Source organism: Lepidochelys kempii, chromosome 12 (genome assembly GCF_965140265.1).
Source record: "Lepidochelys kempii isolate rLepKem1 chromosome 12, rLepKem1.hap2, whole genome shotgun sequence".
Classification (NCBI taxonomy): Eukaryota; Metazoa; Chordata; order Testudines; family Cheloniidae; genus Lepidochelys; species Lepidochelys kempii.
In genome coordinates this window covers 5,820,463-5,840,392 of record NC_133267.1, presented here as the reverse complement: position 1 = coordinate 5,840,392, position 19,930 = coordinate 5,820,463, and the positions used below count along the sequence as shown (strand labels likewise).

Sequence of the window (19,930 nt, the reverse complement as noted above, 5' to 3'; positions counted from 1 at the left end):
GGTATGTCTACACTACGAAATTAGGTCGAATTTATAAAAGTCGGTTTTTTAGAAATCGGTTTTATATATTCAAGTGTGTGTGTCCCCACAGAAAATGCTCTAAGTGCATTAACTCGGCGGAGTGCTTCCACAGTACCGAGGCTAGAGTCGACTTCCGAATGTTGCACTGTGGGTAGCTATCCCACAGTTCCAGCAGTCTCTGCTGCCCATTGGAATTCTGGGTTGAGATCCCAATGCCTGATGGGGCTAAAACATTGTCGCGGGTGGTTCTGGGAACATATTGTCAGGCCCCCATTCCCTCCCTCCGTCCGTGAAAGCAAGGGCAGACAATCGTTTCGCGCCTTTTTTCCTGAGTTACCTGTGCAGACGCCATACCACGGCAAGCATGGAGCCTGCTCAGCTCACTGTCACCGTATGTCTTCTGGGTGCTGGCAGACGCGGTACTGCATTGCTACACAGCAGCAGCAACCCATTGCCTTGTGGCAGCAGACGGTGCAATAGGACTGGTAGCCATCATCGTCATGTCCGAGGTGCTCCTGGTCGCCTCTGTGAGGTCGATCAGGAGCGCCTGGGCAGACATGGGCGCAGGGACTAAATTTGGAGTGACTTGATCAGGTCATTCTCTTTAGTCCTGCAGTCAGTCCTATTGAACCATCTTATGGTGAGCAGGCAGGTGATACAGATTGCTAGTAGTCCTATTGCATCATCTTCTGCCAGGCAGGCAAGAGATGAGGATGGCTAGCAATCCTATTGTACCATCTTCTGCCGAGCAGCCATGGGATGTGGATGGCATGCAGTCCTTCTGCACCGTCTGCTGCCAGCCAAAGATGTAAAAGATAGATGGAGTGTATCAAAACAAGAAATAGACCAGATTTGTTTTGTACTCATTTGCAAACCCCCCTCTCCGCCCCCCGTCTAGGGGACTCATTCCTCTAGGTCACACAGCACTCAGTCACAGAGAAGGTGCAGCAAGGTAAATCTAGCCATCTATGAATCACAGGCCAGACTAACCTCCTTGTTCCAATAAGAACAATAACTTAGGTGCACCATTTCTTATTGGAACCCTCCCTGAAGTCCTGCCTGAAATACTCCTTGATGTAAAGCCACCCCCTTTGTTGATTTTAACTCCCTGTAAGCCAACCCTGTAAGCCGTGTCGTCAGTCGGCCCTCCCTGCGTCAGAGCAATGGCAAACAATCGTGTATCTGAGCTGAGAGTGCTGTCCAGAGCAGTCACAATGGAGCACTCTGGGATAGCTCCCAGAGGCCAATACTGTCGAATTGCGTCCACAGTACCCCAAATTCGACCCGGCAAGGCCGATTTAAGCGCTAATCCACTTGTTAGGGGTGGAGTAAGGAAATGGATTTTAAGAGCCCTTTAAGTTGAAATAAAGGGCTTCATCGTGTGGACGGGTGCAGGTTTACATCGATTTAACGCTGCTAAATTCGACCTAAAGTCCTAGTGTAGACCAGGGCTTAGAGACTAACAAATTGTAATATACCTTATTTAAGCTAACCTCGGCCATACCGGATAGAACAGTAGAGGAGACTACAGTGAACCTACGTGTGTATCACTGAGCAGGAAGCTCTGTGGCCAGTCCACACCTGGTACAAAATCCTGACCTGTTTGTAGCAGCCCTTCGGCCTATCGTGTACAGGACATACATGACAACTATACTCAGAGCACCACTTCGACTGGAACAGTCAATTAATAGATTCAGAGATTCCAAGGCCATAAGGGACCACTGTGATCATCTAGTCTGATATCCTGTATAGCACAGGCCATAGGATTTCCTGGAATTCATTCCTATTTGTACAAGACCAGATCTTTTAGAAAAGCATCCAATCTGGATTTAAAATTTGCCTATGATAGAGAATCCACCACAAGCAGAGGTAAATTGTTCCAATGTTAATATTAGATTAATATTAGAAAGCTTATGCTCTAATAAATTGGTTAGTCTCTAAGGTGCCACAAGTCCTCCTTTTCTTTTTGCGAATACAGACTAACACGGCTGTTACTCTGAAACCTGTCATTAGATTCAGTAGTGCAGCAGGATGAATTTGAAAAAGAATTACAGGATTATTATTGGTATAGGAAAGAATTAAAAGTCCCATTGTTGAAAGAAAATTGAAGATTGAAAGATTTACCATCTTCCAGATGACTGTGATTCATCAACTGTTTTCCTGCCACTTCTTCCAGCTGAAAAATATTTGAAACATCAAATCATGCACTTCGTACCGACACAAAAGGGTCCGAGTCATCCACTTATTAAAAGAAAATTTGAAAATGTGAAGCCATGGGCTTGTCTAGCCCTTGTGCTCCCTGAGTGAAAGGATTGCAACTGTGCCCATCCTGTCCAGGCTACAAGACAGAGAGACTTTCTATGGCTACAGATGGCAACACTGATAACAAATTAGGTGCAGAACACAAGAGTGCAGGCTTGAACACAAATTTAAAAGAAGCTTTTCAAACATGAAGTCACTAGCACCAAGAATTCAAACCCACAGTACGTCTGCTTCATTAGAAGTCTGCATTAAGGTTAAGAATTAAACAAACATCAGGACAATCAAAAGTAAAGATTCCCACACCCAGGGGAACTAGGTCACGCTGCATGTCTGAAGTAGTCTATATACCCATTTATGATTTTAAGCTGATAGTTGTAGGTACAATGAATCAGAGTATAGCCTCAGCTCAAGTAGCCCAAAGAGGATGGAAAATGGAGTTTCCCCTTGTGGATGGGAGTCCCCAGGTGGTGGTGGCAAGCCAGTGTGGAGGTACACTGTCCGCTCCTGCCAATATGGAGCGTATGGGGAGAGCTAACGGCATGGCTAGAGCATGTGCCACACCGTCAATTTGGGGCTGTTATTACCACGTTAGAGCAAGCCATTCAGTGTGCCCTGGGATCAAGCTATCTATGCTGCCCCCATGTGTACCAACTGCAGTTCTGGGACATCTGAGCTGGCCTAATATGTGGGCAACTTATTGTAGCTGTAGGAACCATAGTTATGAATTTCTTGACTATTGTGCATTTCAATTCCCAATCTTAAGGTTCTATTCGTAAAGATTTTTGCACTGAACTTAATGTGCCTTTTAAATGATGTTAAAGTAAAAGAAAAAAGCTAAACTAAACTATGCTATCCAGCCAATCTGCACTCATATTACATACAACTGCTAAGGAAGGAAGGAGAAAAAAAATTAAAGCATCACCAAAAATAGATACAAGTCACTTAAAAGAAAAGCAGGCAATGTGCAAGCATACTGTTAGTGCTTAAACAACAACTCAAGAGTGTCTTACTTGTGTTCCCAGTGTGTTGCTGCATTGTTTATTCTCTCTGGCTGAGCTGCTGGCCTGTACTGCAGAAGCAGATGACGTGTTTATTGAGGAATCCTTTGCTTGGCATTTTAACAGAAGTTTATGAGTTAACTGCTTTTGGCTTGACTCTGTTAAACAGAAAATAATTAGAAGCCATGACTCAACATTGCAGAGGTAACTAGAAAGCGGTTGCTTTATTATGGGAGAAGCGTTGATTCTCAGAAAGAACTACCTGATCATTTGCAATTTTCAAAACCTCTCCCTAAAAAACATGCACCGTGCACATTGTGCACTCACTAATGTCTGGGCCTTGCAGGATGATTATTAAAGAGTAAGAGAGCTCAAAAAGGGGGCCAAAGGTCCTTGAAGCCCAGAGCAGCCCGTGACCAAAAAGGAAATGAAAAGGTTGGGAGTGCATTCTTTTTTAATACCTTTCAGCCTCATATTTGGGCTCATGATGGGACACCCCCAGGACCCCAACAATCACTCCTTTACAGCAGATTTCAACCTAGCAGCATGGGGGATGCACAAAGCCCAGAGTGTGGATCTACACAGCCAAATCTCAAAGGCAGTGCACTTTAGTTTTGGTACATGGACTGTAGTCAGTAGCTTGAACTTTTTCCTTTTAAAGAGATGCTAATTATTGAGTGATTTCTAAAATTAGTTAGAACAAAACATGAGGCTACGCTTCCTCCTGTATTTTCAATACCTGCATATTTCCAACCTTGTATACAGGCCTACTATACATCTTTGTATTTGCTACATTAATTGGTAAGAAGCAACTTACCAGTTTGATTTCTGCTACTATCAATATCTAAACTAGATACTGAAGAAGTCCCTTTATCTACTGCATAGTTCTTCACTGTATTCTCCCTACAGCTGCAACAGAAAAGAGATTTACCAGGGTTAGATGTGGAGTAATATGAGTAAGAGTGGCAGAATCAAGCCCTGCGACTGTACCCAAATGTAATAGAATTTTAGTACCCTGTTTACACTCCTTTACTTCCTCAAAATGTCATTTCTTACCAGTTACATTTTATAAAGAATACCCCCACCCTCTGGATGCAAGTACAGACAAGAAAAATATGACTGGTTTAAAGGGCATGCCATAGATACCAAAAGTTTCTGATCTACCACTTTCTCTTCTACCACAAAGAACAGGAGTACTTGTGGCGCCTTAGAGACTAACAAATTTATTTGAGCATAAGGTTTCGTGGGCTACAGCCCACTTCATTATATGCATGCGGTGGAAAATATAGTAGGACAATTTTATATACACAGAAAACATGAAACAATGGGTGTTACCATGCACACTATAATGAGAGTGATCAGTTACGGTGAGCTGTTATCAGCAGGAGAGAAAAAAAAACCAACCTTTTGGAGTGATAATCAAGATGGGCCATTTCCAGCAGTTGACAAGAACGTGAGGAACAGTAGGGGGGAAAAATAAACATGGGGAAACAGTTTTACTTTGTGTAATGTCCCATCCACTCCCAGTCTTTATTCAAGCCTAATTTAATGGTTTCCAGTTTGCAAATTAATTCCAATTCAGCAGTCTCTCATTGGAGTCTGTTTTTGAAGTTTTTTTGTTGTAATATTGCGACTTTTAGGTCTGTAATTGAGTGACCAGGGAGATTGAAGTGTTCTCTGACTGGTTTTTGAATGTTATAATTCTTGACGTCTGATTTGTGTCCATTTATTCTTTTACGTAGAGAGTGTCCAGTTTGACCAATGTACACGGCAGAGGGGCATTGCTGGCACATGATGGCATATATCACATTGGTAGATGTGCAAGTGAACGAGCCTCTGATAGTGTGGCTGATGTGATTAGGCCCTATGATGGTGTCCCCTGAATAGATATGTGGACACAGTTGGCAACGGGATTTGCTGCAAAGTAAACCACTGTCTACCCCAGCATAGAAGAGTGACAATTTTCTTAGGGCTGTTCTACTCAAACATTTAGCTCATGGCAATTTGTGGTGTAAATCTATCTCCGCACACTAACTATTTCTTAGAGTGCTTTGATCCAGTCCCGTTTCAAAGTGGGGTAGATCAAAGCACACTAAGGAACTGTTAGTGTGCATCAGCAGGGTCCACAAACAGTTCCTTAGTGTGCTTTCATCTATCCTGCTTTGCAACGGGACTCAGTCAAAGTGCACTAAGGAACTATTAATGCTTGTCTACAAAGTGCACTAGTGTACACCAGCTGGGGTATAAATTCTAGCACATACAAGCATATTGCATACTAACTGGCTGCATGGACCCTCCTGGCAGGCACACGGATGTAGGACTGTTTGAAATGGGATGATATCATCATGCACTATGGAACTTTTAGTGAGCGCCATCAGGGTCCACATGGCCAGTTAACGTGCGACACTATGGTGCACACTAGAATTCACACCCCAGCTAGTGCACTTTAAAGCACCACACAGACAAGCCCTCAGTGTGCATCAGCAGGGTCCATATGGAAAGTTAGTGTGTGGCAGGTTAGCATGGGGTAGATTCATATTCCAGCTTGCTGTGAACTAAATGGTCATGTATACAAGCCCTTACATTAACTTAAAATGGATTCAGATCGGATGGTCTAATCTTGCTTCCTTTGAAGACAATGGTAAAATGGTCAGTCCTGGAAGTGGCTGAGATCCCTAATTTTCCCCTGAAGACAATGGGAGTTGGGGAACAATCATCACTGTTCAGGAGGCACTGAGAACCTCATGGGATGGGGATCACAATGGGTTTAGTCAGAGACAGGGCAGAAAAATATGCTGAATATATCTCAGGGTTTAGGCACTTTGCCCTCTCTCTATACTGTTTCAGCTATGTAAATGTGATCAACATTTTGTTAAAATATTTGTAAAGAGTTACTGGTATGTAAACAGATTTTCAAGACTTGTATTTGCCAATCTGGAACAGAGCCCTTTGCAGCATTTAAAATATTGTTGATTGTTACTTTGGTGAAGCAAGGAGAGAGAAGTACTATGACTTATGCTGTATGTTGAGTGGAAAAAGGAAATCCCTACCACAGTTGTATTTGGGTCCTTTAGGGAAGTTGGGCTACAGACAGAGTTGCTTTATACATGACAAGCACTTGCATGTCTGGTGTTAATAAGACATTGCAAAACACTGCTGGCCCAATTTTTAAAAGAGCTCAGGTCCTGTTTAGGCACCCAGCTGAAGCAGCCAGATTTTCAAAGGTAGAAAATCTTGCCACTTGAGTTAGGCACCTAAAAGGAATCTGGGCTCTTTTCAAAAGCTTGCCTTTTATATTCAGAGAAATTATATACTTCTGTGTGCCAGTTAATCATGTTGCATGTTGCCTTTGGTAGCATAACCCAAAGCAATATATTTTGTAAATACAGGTACAGCTTATGGTGCTGTAAAGAACTGAAACAATTTAGAGAAAACTTGAGTTGAATAATACAAAACCCTATGAATTAGCAAATTGACACAAAGCAAAGAAAGACAGATTTCCCAGTGATATAGCTAAGGTGTGTTCCATAATATTCCCTTCCGTTGTAGTGCTTAGTCATTTTTTAGATAATCAGAGTTGAACAGATTTTAGGCAGAACAGTAAAGTACCAATCATTTTTTACAGCCCTTGATTTCTACAGAAGATAATTCCAAAGGATAGTAACTATTTACCATCAGGGCCAAACTGAAGTCAGTTGAGTGGCATCTCCTTACCCAAAGCTGAATTTGGCCCAGAGACTCATAGGGTATGTCTACACAGGGATAAAAGACCCTCAGCACAGCTGTGGCTGGCCAGGGTCAGCTGACTCGGGCTCATGGTGCTAAAAATTGCTGCGTAGACATTCGGGCTCAGGGGAGCCTGAGCTCTGGGATTCTCCACCCTCGCAGAGTCCTAGAGCTCAGGCTCCAGCCTAAGCCCAAATGTCTGTACAGCAATTTTTCAGCCCCGAAGCCAAAGCCCCACGAGCCTGAGTCAGCTGACCCAAGCCAGCCGTGGGTTTTTTATCCCTGGCTAGACATACCCATAGATTCCTGATGGCAGAGGGTTTGTTATATTTATTTCCAGGGACTTTGTCTACCTGGCAAAGGAACATCAAATCACTATGTAGGGCACTATCAATTAAACACAAAACAAACTTTCTTACCTTACGCTTTCTTTTTCAGAAAATAAACAATCCTCTTTTCTCTTTAGGCCAAAATGCAGCATGGCAGATTTTCTTTCACTCTCCCTCACTATTCTGTCATCTAAAAAGAGGAAAGATTAGTTGAACATTTCTAGATTTCCTTTTGCGTATAAGCACACTAGCGTTACAGTGAAGCCCGGACGTCTGTTATCACAAGTGTAAGCAAAAACAGACTCTCTTAACTGCCACAGCAACAGCCTGTATACTGCATAACCACAACTTGGGGAAGTAAAATATTAACAATTAAAGCCTTTCCCACACCAGGTGAAATTCCATTAATGATTAGAAAACTGACAACATATTAACCTAGCCAAAGAAAAAGATATACGTAACCCCATTTGGAATGTATGGGATACGCTCACAGTGCAGCTGCTAATATTATTACAAAAGTATTTCCATATGAAAACTCAGCGTATCACTTTATTAGCAAGTTAATTCAAAATCAGAAGGGAATTAGTTTCTAAGATTCTGATAAATTGCTTTATCACCCATTGCCCAAATGTGTGCATTTAGTGTCACCAAGAAACATAAGATGAACGCATTGAATTTTTTTTGTTTGAGGGAGTGGTAGCACCTGTTTAAATGAAGATTTCACAAACAACTCCACTAATTAATTGAGCGGCACAAACCCTGCTGGGGCGCTTTAACGTAGTGCTGTCTGAAATAGTATTATGTTAAGATGCATTCTGGAACTTTTAGTGTGCTTCTGCATCATCTACACAGATCAGTTGATGCACAACACATTAGCGCACTTTAGAAATCACAACCCCGTAGAGTGGATCATTTCACCAGGTAGTCAAGCCCTTAGACAGCTGGGGCCATATCCCATGGTTCTTTGCACTGCAGTAAGCTGAGGGTGGTGGTTTTGGCACAGGGACAAAAACCTGTGGCTAGAGGGGTGTTTGAGGGGCTAAGGGCAGAACATTTGAAGGGCAGGCTACTGGAAGAGTTAGAACACGAGCAGGGGGGCCTAACAGCCTCCAGCCTTTTGGAGTGAAAGCTCTATCAACACAAGACTGAAAGAAGTTACAGTCTGCTCCCCTTCCTGTCACTGGGTGTGCTGTCTCCAGATCACATCCTGTGACTAGTAAACAGTGAGATCTCACCTTTCCCTGTGTCAGAGTTCAAGGCTGAAACATGGAGATCTCTGACTAAACGCTACGTTAGCTGCTGGGACTCTCAGCAGTGTTCTGGACTGGGGCTGTGGGTAAGTAATACAACATGTGCTGTGCACATTACTAGCAATTTGGGTGCTTCTATAGCTCAGAAGTACCCAGGAATGTTTTGCCCATAATTCTGAAATTATCACCTCATTATCACTTCATTCATTCAGAAATTTATATCAGCACACATGAGCAGGCACCTCTCCAAGATAAACAATCAGCAGGTCTGAAGAAGTCAAAATGCAAGTGTCTCAAGCCACTGAAAGGTCCACCAATGGAACCCCTGTTCCTTAGCAAAACTCCAATCCCTGTTACGTTAAGCCAAAGATTTTCAAATGGCTGCCCAATTCAATAAGTCTTTTAGTCTATGTCATGAAGCTTTCCAGACTCTGGCTCTGGCTGACCACTGGAGGGAAAAGGCCCAGAGGCATGGCTCTCCACGGAGAACACCCCCCTGCCCACTACAGACAGTCTAACCCAAGGATCCAAGAAGATTGTAACTCCTGCAATAGGATATATTAGAGAGAGAACACCCAGATGGGAGAGTCCCATTCAGGGCTTTAAAGACCATAACTAACACCTTGAATTGCACTCAAAGAAGAATCCGATATCCCAGTACAGAGCATTGGTGTTACATGCTCATAGCAGCTCACCCTCCTTAAGAAGTAAGTTACACAGTATTCTGCACCAGTTGGAATCTTCAGGTGTTTTTCAAGGACAGCCAGAAGTAGAGCACATTTTCTTAACTTGGCTAGGCACGTGGTGAGCTGTGACTGTCCCTTTCTTTCTGTTCTTGTTCCCTTACTTTTATTAACTCCTCTTTCCTTGCTATTCATGGTCACCCTACCTCACCCAACGTGAAATAAATAGCTCAACAACAAAACATGTAACTAGCACAAAATCAAGTCAATTTATCATTACATTCATTGGTTTATATGTTACAGCCCCATCCCCACCCCTTCATTTGTTTAGGTCTTTTAAATCCTAAACCCTCCAGGGCAGGAACAGTCTGTGTTTGTAGGACCCAACACAATGTGGCCCAACTCCCCCAGTATGCTACAGAGCTACCTGAGCCAATTTTATGGTTGTTACAGAGACCATGAGACCCCAGATGAATATAATAAAATCAACGTAGACATTTGTTACAGGGTGACTGACGCTTTAAGAGGGAGCAGGGCCAGTGTACTTGTGCTGCACCAGCTGACCCAGGGCTGGTCTACCCCTAAAACACTGTACAAGGGCAGCTGTGCCTCTGTAGCACTTCAGTGAAGATGCTACCTATACTGACAGGAGGGCTTCTTGCATCGGCATAGATATTCTACCTCCCCCAGAGGCGGTAGCTCTGTTGATGGGAGAAGCTCTCTCATCAACATAGCACTGCTTACACCAGGGGTTGGAATGCCTTATAGCAACCTAATTTCTTAGACCTGGCCCCGGATTAGGAGGGCCCCTGACCTGGGGAAGTAAGAAAGACCTAATGAGTCAGAAGTAGGAAGCAAGGTTTCCAGTGTCCCATGGGAGAGGAAGCAGAATGAGTGCCTGAAAGGTAAAGAGGAAACATCCCCTGGGAGTTATAGTCCAGCATGAACTGCAGAACTGTGTTTGTTTGGTTTGCTTAAGTTTGGGAAAATAAAACCATCTAAAAGAGACTCTGGGTGTGGCAATGGATCCTTTGCAGGGTGAGGAGAAGCCCTGCCTCGTTACAACATTGAAATCGATGTCCACAGCAAAACACCTGATGATTCCAAAGCCAGGCCTAAAAAGATCTAAGTCAAGGTGGGGAGGAATTTAAGGGAGCAGAGTGGTGCTGTTCATTACCATGGCTCCAACAGAGATTTCAAGCTAGGATCTAAATACCAATAGTAAACTTTTCAAGTGTGCCTCTGAATTAGGAGCTTAACGTCCATTGACTTTGAATAAGGTCTAGGCTCTCTTGTGCTCGAATCACTTTTGAAAAGGGACTGAGGCCTGGTCTACGCTACAGGGTTAGGTTGACATAAGCTGCCCTGCGTCTTGTGGAAGGCTCTTCACTTAAATTTGGCTCCCGCCGACATAAGTGCCTCTCTATGCTGATGTAGTAACACCACCTCCCCGAGCGGCGTGGAGTCACGGTCGATGTAATTAGGTGAGCGCAGTGTCAGTGTAGAGGCTGCGTTACTTACAACTGTTACTGCCTTTCAGCAGCCATCCCACAGTGCCCCATGCTGGCAATACAATCGATAACAAGCACGCCTGGTGAGGACGCACACCACTATTACAAAGAGCCAAGCATGCGTGCACACCAATGATTTAATAACTGTAGTGTCTGTGTGCTGTCGTAAGTTAGGTCGACATAGTTTTGTCATGTAGCCATGGCCTAAGTTACTCAAGGCTCTTTAAAATTTTAGCCCAAGTATACATACTTACCTTAGTCCACTTTGGGGTCAGAGTGCCTCAGACATGCCAAGAGAGGGACAGAATTATTAGCCACACTCCTCCCTAACTCATAGTAGCTGTGCACTGAACTGAGTATCCAAACAGAAAAAGGCTAGCCAACATAGGGCATACTTCACTTTCCAGTCTACTGCCATGGCAACCGCCTGCTTTGACTTCAGCTCTTTCACATGGATTCTGTAGTGAAGTCATAAACCTGCTTTTGTCTTCAGTTATTTCCATAGCAACAGACTGCAACGTGATAAATTCAGGATGAAGACTTAATTCTAGGTCGAGCATAAAGTGATGCTGAGGTCTAATCAAGTACCTTCAAAGAGTCGGAAAAAACACAGAATTATAAAACATTTAACTGGAGTGCAGCTCTGCACAGACTGTAGAAACAACCCTTCTTACACACAGCAGAAAAGACTGTAGACCAGGGATGAGCCTTTACAAAGCAACACTTTGTGGCTGAGTCAGCATTACTAGGAGTGCCTTATGTTTTTCATTTCCTATGCTGAGGATTTAAATTTGTAAAGTTACATTTATACAATTGTTTGTTTGGATTTTCTAGGAAAAGGAAGGAAAAATACTGAGCTGTTAAACTTGCAGAACTTGTAAGGTCTCTGAACCACAACTATGGGAACTGTAGAGATGACTGGTTTTGCCAGCTTTACCTGCAGAACTTGGAAGAACCACAATTTGCATGGTTATAAACTCAGCAAGAAGGGAGGAGCCTGTGGAGCTGATAAACGACATGGGAGAAAGCTCCTTCCCATGGTGTGTATGAACTGCCACAACAGTTTATGACACTGATCCAGTAATAACAGATTGCTGCTACTGAATACCTTTTCTTCAGCATTCAACAGTAATATCTCTCACCCAGTTTTTCCAGGGCTTGTAGCGTATAGACAGCGAACAGTCTATAATCGGATTCTTTTCTGGTAATGGGGTTGAGGCGCAGATCCAGCTCTGAGAGGACTGGTAATGTTTGGAGGCGAGACACTTCCAGCAAGGATGAGATATGATTGTAATATAAATTCAGATTTTGTAACAAATATAAATATTCAATACCCTGTAAGGAAAAAAACAAAGTTATATATTTAATAGAGTAGGAGCATGGTATAGTCTTTAGAGCCCTAAACAGAGAGACTTCCACAGGATTACTGTGGCATGCTGGTCAAGTCTTTTACATTCTTTGCACTTGATCTCCCTATCTGTAAACTTGTGATAATTATACTTACGTATAGCTCTGTAAAGCACTGGGAGATCACGAAAGCTTATGCTCTAATAAATTGGTTAGTCTCTAAGGTGCCACAAGTACTCCTTTTCTTTATTCAGATAAAAGGCACTCTAAAAGGGTTATTATCCTATGACCCAAATAGAGACGGAAAGCAATACAGGATAACCTCTGATAAGCAAACATCATTTAGCCAATCAGTTCTGAATGGCTTCACTTTCTCCCAGTTGCCTTTCACAGCACATATGGTTTACCACACACCCATTTGTCTGAATAGTTTGGAGGGCTTCAGTCACAATCAATATTCCTTTCTGCAGAACTTTTTTTTTTTTTAACTTTTGTTACCTGGAAAGGTGATTGAACTCTGAGAGTGACCCAGCAGTGGAAACTGAGGCAGGGAGCTGTAGCACACAAAGGGGTGCTTGGGAAGTGGCAAGCCAGCCATGCTTGCTAAGAGAAGTTTGATTGCAGAGAAAGTCAACCCAGAGGAAAAGGAGCTAAGAAAAACTGTAGAATGGTTATTCTGAACCTGAGGAGCTGGACATCTTTATGAGTGCTTGTCTACCCTGCTGAAAAGGGAGGTACAAGTTCTTTTGGGGTTTTTGGTTGATACTATGTAGTCAGGAGCGAATCCCTTGGGGTTTTTTTTGGTTAGTTGTTTTTTCCCCTTTGCTTTGTCACAAGGGAGAACTGGAATTGCTTTTACAGGTCCCAAATTAATTTCCCCACCTAAAAGAAGGAAACAGAACTCTTTGCCTGGCGGAGGGAATGGGACTGCTGGGTTACGAAAAGGGTAATCATGAAAAGTTTTTCCCTGCCTGAGGTGAAAGGAAACCAGTTTGCTTTAGTCAGGTTATCAGATTGACTAGATTTTTTAAAAAATAAATTGTTAATCCTTTATAACAGCAAATCTCTTACAAAGTCTCTTGAGGTTGTAGAGAGTTCAACAGAGAATGGGGAACTTACCTCTAGACTGACAATCATATTTCTGGACAGATCTAACGATTGGAGACTTTTAAAATTTTTGAAGGCATCTCCAAGGGAGTGGATTTTCCCTGCATATGTTCCCTGCAGTGAGAGGGACTCCACCTGTTCTGAAAAGAAAGAACTTGTAAAGGTCCTAAGGTCTCTCCTTGTTTTCTAAAAACTGAATGTAACTTATATTTTAGATTGTTCAATAACCCCAGTTTCATCAGCTCCTTGTATGTGCACGAGCCTTACTTTTTCATTTTTAGAGGTCTCTTTTGTTCAGTAACAGTGAGCTGAAGTGCCCTTTTTTTGAGAGAAAATCTAACCCCGCTAGAATTCTGCAGTGAATGCCCCAAGTGCCCTAGAAGAGGGGGGAAATCACAGTAGTACTTCCTTTAAAATAACCCTTATTTCAGGACAATAGTGTCCAGACCCACCATAGAAAACTGACTTATGTTGCGGGTGTCATACCCTTTAGAGCTCCACAGGAGAACTAACCTGGAGGGGAAATAGGAAATTTGGGCTTATATAGCACTCTATTCTGCTGGTGTCTGTTACCATGACCCAACATTATCTACATTAGGGGAAATACTCTGCACTGGTAAAGTAAGTGGGCAAGTCCTTATTAAAAAAAAAAAGTGCCATAACACACTTCTGGTACTTCCTCGAAAAGTGCCAGAATGGTGTTCCAAAGCATTCTGGCATGTCGTGATCCCTGGGTAGAGTGTTTATTCCAGGTCTGCCATGCCCTGCTGCCTTCTCAACAAGTTTCTCTTCCCGTTGTCTATCAGCATCTGGACACACCTTGGGTCAATCTTGAGGTACTACTGTCATTTGAGTCACAACATAAAGACGATGGAGGCCTTGGGGCTCTGTGTCTCACTGCCCCAGAATAGAGCAGTGAGAAGTCCTCCAGGCAGCCTAGAGTGGATGCAGAGAAGCAGCCAATCAGAGGGGCCGCTGGAACGGAATAAGATGGAGCGACCAATAAGGGGCCAGATAAAAGGCAAGCAGCAAAGCAGAGTCTTCAGTTGCTGTGTGGAGCTTGATGAGGGAGGACTGGGTGCCTGGCTGGCTAGACAAACAGGAACAGGACCATGGACAGCTCACTGAAGAGAGCTCTCCAGACAGAACCACCCAGGGAAGGTTGCCAAAGACTGGGTGCCTGGCTGGCTGGCTAGAATAGCAGCAGGATCATGAAAAGGTCAATGTGGGAACTCAGCACAGAACCTGGACAGACCAGATAAGGGTACTGAGATGAGTCCTGCTAGTCTGGTTGCAGACTGATCCCAGGGAGGGCTGCTGAAAAAGACAGCAGCTGAGGGTACCAAAATGGGCTCCGGCTGGGTGGTTGAAGAAGGCAGTGCCTCTGGGAAAAAGCCTAAGAACTACAGCCCCATACCAGGGCCAGGATAAGAACTCGGGATTCTATACTCTGGAATTGGGGACAGCGTATGCAACTTGGCTGGAGAGCTGAGTTGCCGAAGACCTGTTGAGAGAACCATTGGCTGGGGGTTGCTCACAAGAGGTGGGTGCCACCCTGTTGAAAAAACTAAACCCAAATGCAGGATCACACCCAACCAACCAAAGGGGGCCCCCCGCATGATGTGAGTGCCATCCCTGAAAAGAACTGTGACTGCAGGTACATTGGCCAAAGAAAGGGGGAACTCATGAGAGGCGGGTGCCAACCGCATTACAAAGACCATGCATGGATAAGCTTTGCAAGAACTCAGTTGGAAGAGAGCAACGTTTAAGGGATTTTCTGCAAAAGGATTTTGCTGTATATGAAAGACTAAGAATTACCTCCACAGCAGCTCAGTCTCAGCCTGGAGTTTGTTTGCATTGAACCTTAGAAGATTTGGTTTCCTGACAGCAGGTGAGAACTGTAAATTGTTATGATCACTCCCTTCTTGTGTGACCTGATTATGTTCTATACCTGGCTTAATGTTCATCCTGTCTGAGCATCTCTGGATGTCTGTAGCTCTCTCTCCTTTGGTATGGCTAACATTATGCTGCTACAGCACTGAAAGAAATACAATCCTTGCCATTCCAGCTTTTTTAATTAACCTGTTGATTGCGTACACTCAACTGATCTCACTACAGCCGAACTACCATAACCACACACTGACTGTGTAGCCAGCCTTGGGAACATTCAGCCATGAATTAATTTCTATTCAGAGCAGGGCTTGACAACTCCACTTGACAGTGTTGCTAATAGGCATATTTTCCTGGCAACTGCCATCAACTACTGCAGAACTGAGTTAATTTAAAAATAAACTATAGCTTCCAGCCCATATGGCTACAAACAAAACTCAGAACCAGAGTGTAACAGATGCAGTGCTGTCGGTGTGAATTTGCAGATAGTGCCAGTGTTTTTGCTGCTGTTCAGAGCTATTCCACACAGCAACTGAGTGAAAACTAACCTGGTTCTCCTCAGTTTTCACTACTGATATTCAGTATCTTGTGGCCAATCATGAAACTGACAAAAGTCTAATCAATTTCTCTTTTCTGCTGCTTGACAGAATGAGGGAATGGAGCTGTGTGCTGGAGAAGAAAACAAGATGAACACACTAGGGAAGGATAAAGTAAGAAACCTCCATGCAACAGGCAGAAAGCTGAGGGAGGGATAAGGGGACACAAACCAACCCTTGCAGCAACCAGGAAGCTTCTGAATGAGAGCAATGAACAGAAAAAGACTACTCATGCTTGCTTCACACAGCAGGCTGGGGGCTGGAAGGTGTTGGCTTCTCACCTGAGTAATGACATGGGGTAGTAGGAAGTTCTCATCTTTCACACAGGCATTTTGCTAGCGGGATTAGTCCTCTGTCTGTGATGTGTATGGTGAAATTTCACCACTTCTATGTGTGAGTAGGTGTGCTGTTGTGAGTGCATGGATGGGTGTAGAATATGAAAGGGCACTGGAGGGAAGTGAGAGAAGAAAGATGAGAGAAAATGTAAGGGCTTTGAATCAGCCAGAATAGGGATTCAAATCTGGATCTATAGGAGTGCCCTAATGATTAGGTCAGGGCTACACACATGCCCACAATGACTGTCTTTTATGTAGGGCTCAATCTGGTGGACTCAGGTCATGCCTACTGGATTGGGCCTTGCACGGGAAATAGATGGGGAAAAGCCTAGCTTGAGAATCCTGCCAGCGCTTAGTTGCCAAGTGACAGGACGTAGGTGGCTCTGCTTGTACCCCGTGGCAGAAGGTTAGGCACCTAGGAACTTCAGCTGGCAGTTGAGCAATGTTTTTTGTGAATGGGAGTGGGCCTAAAAGTTGGTCTTAGGCACCTTAAGAGGCAGTTAACCACCTAAGTCCTTTTTTTTTTTTTTTTGTGAATCTAGCCATTAGGGGATGGTGCCTTCCCGCTGTTTATTGTTGTCCTACTCAGCGCTGATAGTATTTGCAGCATGCAGATGAGTGTGCCAAAGGAGAGACATGTTCCTCTGACTGCATAGACCACCAGAGAGATTGAACAGACTATGCATCATAACACTGATTGTCAGATTTTCCCACTTCAAAGATCCCTCTGAATCATACTGCTGTTTTGCATCTGTGCACACTACTGCGTGACGAGCTAGAAAATGCTGCGAAGACTATGAAGGACCTGTTTGTTTCCCACTCTGTGCTTGCAGCACTTTGTCTATAGGAATGTGTCCCTTCAACAGGGCTCGTGTATCTTACGCAAATGATACCTTTGTGCGGGTCCCGCTGTCCATCACTATTTCAGCTATCGCCATGACCTTCAATTTTGTTTATGGAAGTAAGGAGGCATTAACAACTCCCAGATAATGCATCAGAACCAGCGTTGTACACTTCTATATACCCTGATGCTGACCTCCCCCTACCACAATGGGCTGGCATATGGTTTCATATCAAAGGGACACCTTTTACTATTACTAAAATATTTAATTGGTCAGACCCCGAGGCGTCATAAAAACCAGGGTCCTATTAGGGTGGGCCTAAGCAAGCACAGACGTTTCCTTTGACGTGGAGCCTGGGAAACGGGCCACCACTTATGTGCCTGGCTGCGGCGTGCACCTGTGCGGATGGCTACTAGCGCTCTTGCCCTGTTGAATGAGCGTCGTTTCCCGGGCGGTCGGTCCTGATACTCACGGGCCATCGCTGCTCCCTGGGTTCCTGTGCTTCCAACCATGACGGTTCCACAAACGCCCCTGCCTACCCCAGTGTCGCCCAGTACCCGTGCTGTGCCCTGCCGGCTGCCCCAGTACTGGCCCCCTGCTGCCGCCCCCCAAATACCCTGGGGCCCTGATTACACCCCAAGTCCCTGCTGCTGCCCCCCAAATACCCTGGGGCCCTGATTACACCCCAAGTCCCTGCTGCCGCCCCCCAAATACCCTGGGGCCCTGATTACACCGCAAGTCCCTGCTGCCGCCCCCCAAATACCCTGGGGCCCTGATTACACCGCAAGTCCCTGCTGCCGCCCCCCAAATACCCTGGGGCCCTGATTACACCGCAAGTCCCTGCTGCCGCCCCGCAAATACCCTGGGGCCCTGATTACACCGCAAGTCCCTGCTGCCGCCCCCCAAATACCCTGGGGCCCTGATTACACCCCAAGTCCCTGCTGCCGCCCCCCAAATACCCTGGGGCCCTGATTACACCCCAAGTCCCTGCTGCCGCCCCCCAAATACCCTGGGGCCCTGATTACACCCCAAGTCCCTGCTGCCGCCCCCCAAATACCCTGGGGCCCTGATTACACCCCAAGTCCCTGCTGCCGCCCCCCAAATACCCTGGGGCCCTGATTACACCCCAAGTCCCTGCTGCCGCCCCCCAAATACCCTGGGGCCCTGATTACACCCCAAGTCCCTGCTGCCGCCCCCCAAATACCCTGGGGCCCTGATTACACCCCAAGTCCCTGCTGCCGCCCCCCAAATACCCTGGGGCCCTGATTCTCCCTCCCCAGGCGCATGCCTCAAGCCCCTGCCCCCAAATACCCTGGGGCCCCCGTTCTGCCCCCAGGACCCTGGTGCTGCCCCGTCAGCATTTCCCGCATCCCCAGGCCTGCCGGGGGCGGTACCTGGGCCAATTCCCCGCAGCGCCGCCTGCTCCCGGATCCAGGCCTCGCTGAGCTCCAGCTGCAGCGCCATCCCGGCCTGTTGCCGGGCAACGCAGCCAAACACCCACCGCGCGCGCGCGCCTAGGACAAGGGGGCGGCGGCCCGCGCAGAGATCGGAAGATGGAGGGCGCGCGCGCGCAGCCCCGCGGCGGGGCCCGTTACTGGAACCTCAGTCCAGCGCCCTCCCGCCCCGCCCCGCCCGCGCGGGAAGAGGGGCCGCCGCCGCCTTCGCCATGGTATGGACCATGAACGGAGAGGAGAGGGCGGCGCCCCCTGGATCAGAGGGGGGAGAGCGGCCCCCTCTGGGATCAAAGAGGGGAAAGTGGGCCACCCCCGTGGGATCAAAGTGGGGAGGAGAGAACTTGTCCCCCATGGGATCAAAATGGGGAGGAGAGAGCTGCCTCCATGGGATCAGGGGGGAGGGGGCAGCCAATGGGGAGAGGAGAGAGCAGCCCCCCATGGGATTAAAGTGGGGAGGAGAGAGCTGCCCCCCATGGGATCAGGGGGGAGGGGGCAGCCAATGGGGAGAGGAGAGAGCAGCCCCCCATGGGATTAAAGTGGGGAGGAGAGAGCTGCCCCCCATGGGATCAGGGGGGAGGGGGCAGCCAATGGGGGGAGGAGAGAGCAGCCCCCCATGGGATTAAAGTGGGGAGGAGAGAGCTGCCCCCCATGGGATCAGGGGGGAGGGGGCAGCCAAAGGGGGGAGGAGAGAGCGGCCCCCCATGGGATTAAAGTGGGGAGGAGAGAGCTGCCCCCCATGGGATCAGGGGGGAGGGAGCAGCCAAAGGGGGGAGGAGAGAGCGGCCCCCCATGGGATTAAAGTGGGGAGGAGAGAGCTGCCCCCCATGACATCAAGGGGGAGGGGGCAGCCAAATGGGGGTGGAGAGAGCTGCCCCCCATGGGATCAAAGGGAGAAGGAGAGAGTGGCCCCTTATGGGGTCAAAGGGGGGAGGAGAAAGCAGCCTCCCTGGGATGCAAGGGGGAGAGGGAACAAAGGCCCCCATGGGATCAAAGGGGGAACAGGGGGCATCCCTCCTCTGGGAGCATTGTGGGCGGAGGAAGGAGAAGTTGGGAAGGTTGCCAACTTTGTAATAGCACAATCTGAGCGTCCCTGTCCCGCCCCTTCTCCGAGGCCTCACCCCGCTCACTCCATCCCCCCTCCATCCATTGCTTGCTTTCCCCCACCCTCACTCGCTCATTTGGCCCGGGCTGGGGAGGGTACCTTTTCGCCCAGGTGTTCCGAGCAATGCATGAGTCGATGTGCAAACATTGTCTCTATTGCTCTCCTGTGATGGAGATGTAATTGTAATAGATTCCTCAGGTCACAGTTGAGGGCATCATGGTTGGTGTCTGCCCAGCCAGCTTGTCCCTGAGGCTTTGTATGCACAGAGACTGGCACTGCGTCATTGCAATCGGGTTTAATCGGAGCTTTCAGTGCCGGTCCATGCGTAGATGCTCTCAAATCTTTTTTGTTTTGTTTAAACTGACTTGAGTTTGGGGCCCTCTTCTCCCAAAACTGGCATTCACATGCAAACTTGTGCTGAAATAGTTGGTGTGAATTGCAGCTGATTTCATTACTTCACTTTCTGTTTCTGGGAAG

At 46.4% G+C, this 19,930-nt stretch overlaps 2 protein-coding genes across 16 annotated transcripts in view; one reads left to right on the top strand and one right to left on the bottom strand.

Moving 5' to 3' along the window:
* LRRC36 (leucine rich repeat containing 36) overlaps window positions 1–18,397 on the bottom strand; it is an 82,538-nt gene extending 64,141 nt beyond the window's left edge. For 4 of the 9 annotated variants that reach the window (XM_073307307.1, XM_073307303.1, XM_073307304.1 and 1 more), the window contains exons 1-7: window positions 18,292–18,397; window positions 13,247–13,374; window positions 11,923–12,115; window positions 7,427–7,526; window positions 4,099–4,190; window positions 3,294–3,439; window positions 2,146–2,197 (exon numbers count right to left, since the gene is read on the bottom strand). In XM_073307307.1, coding sequence (XP_073163408.1) covers window positions 2,146–2,197; window positions 3,294–3,439; window positions 4,099–4,190; window positions 7,427–7,526; window positions 11,923–12,115; window positions 13,247–13,374; window positions 18,292–18,361 — 781 coding nt within the window. In that variant the 5' untranslated portion in view covers window positions 18,362–18,397. The other 5 variants (XM_073307309.1, XM_073307310.1, XM_073307306.1 and 2 more) reach the window with 4 other exon arrangements.
* The window catches only part of KCTD19 (potassium channel tetramerization domain containing 19), a 50,155-nt gene continuing 48,588 nt past the window's right edge, over window positions 18,364–19,930 (top strand). For all 7 annotated transcript variants that reach the window (XM_073307297.1, XM_073307300.1, XM_073307298.1 and 4 more), the window contains exon 1: window positions 18,364–18,566. In XM_073307297.1, the coding sequence (XP_073163398.1) occupies window positions 18,564–18,566 (3 nt within the window). In that variant the 5' untranslated portion in view covers window positions 18,364–18,563. The remainder of the gene's footprint in view (window positions 18,567–19,930) is intronic.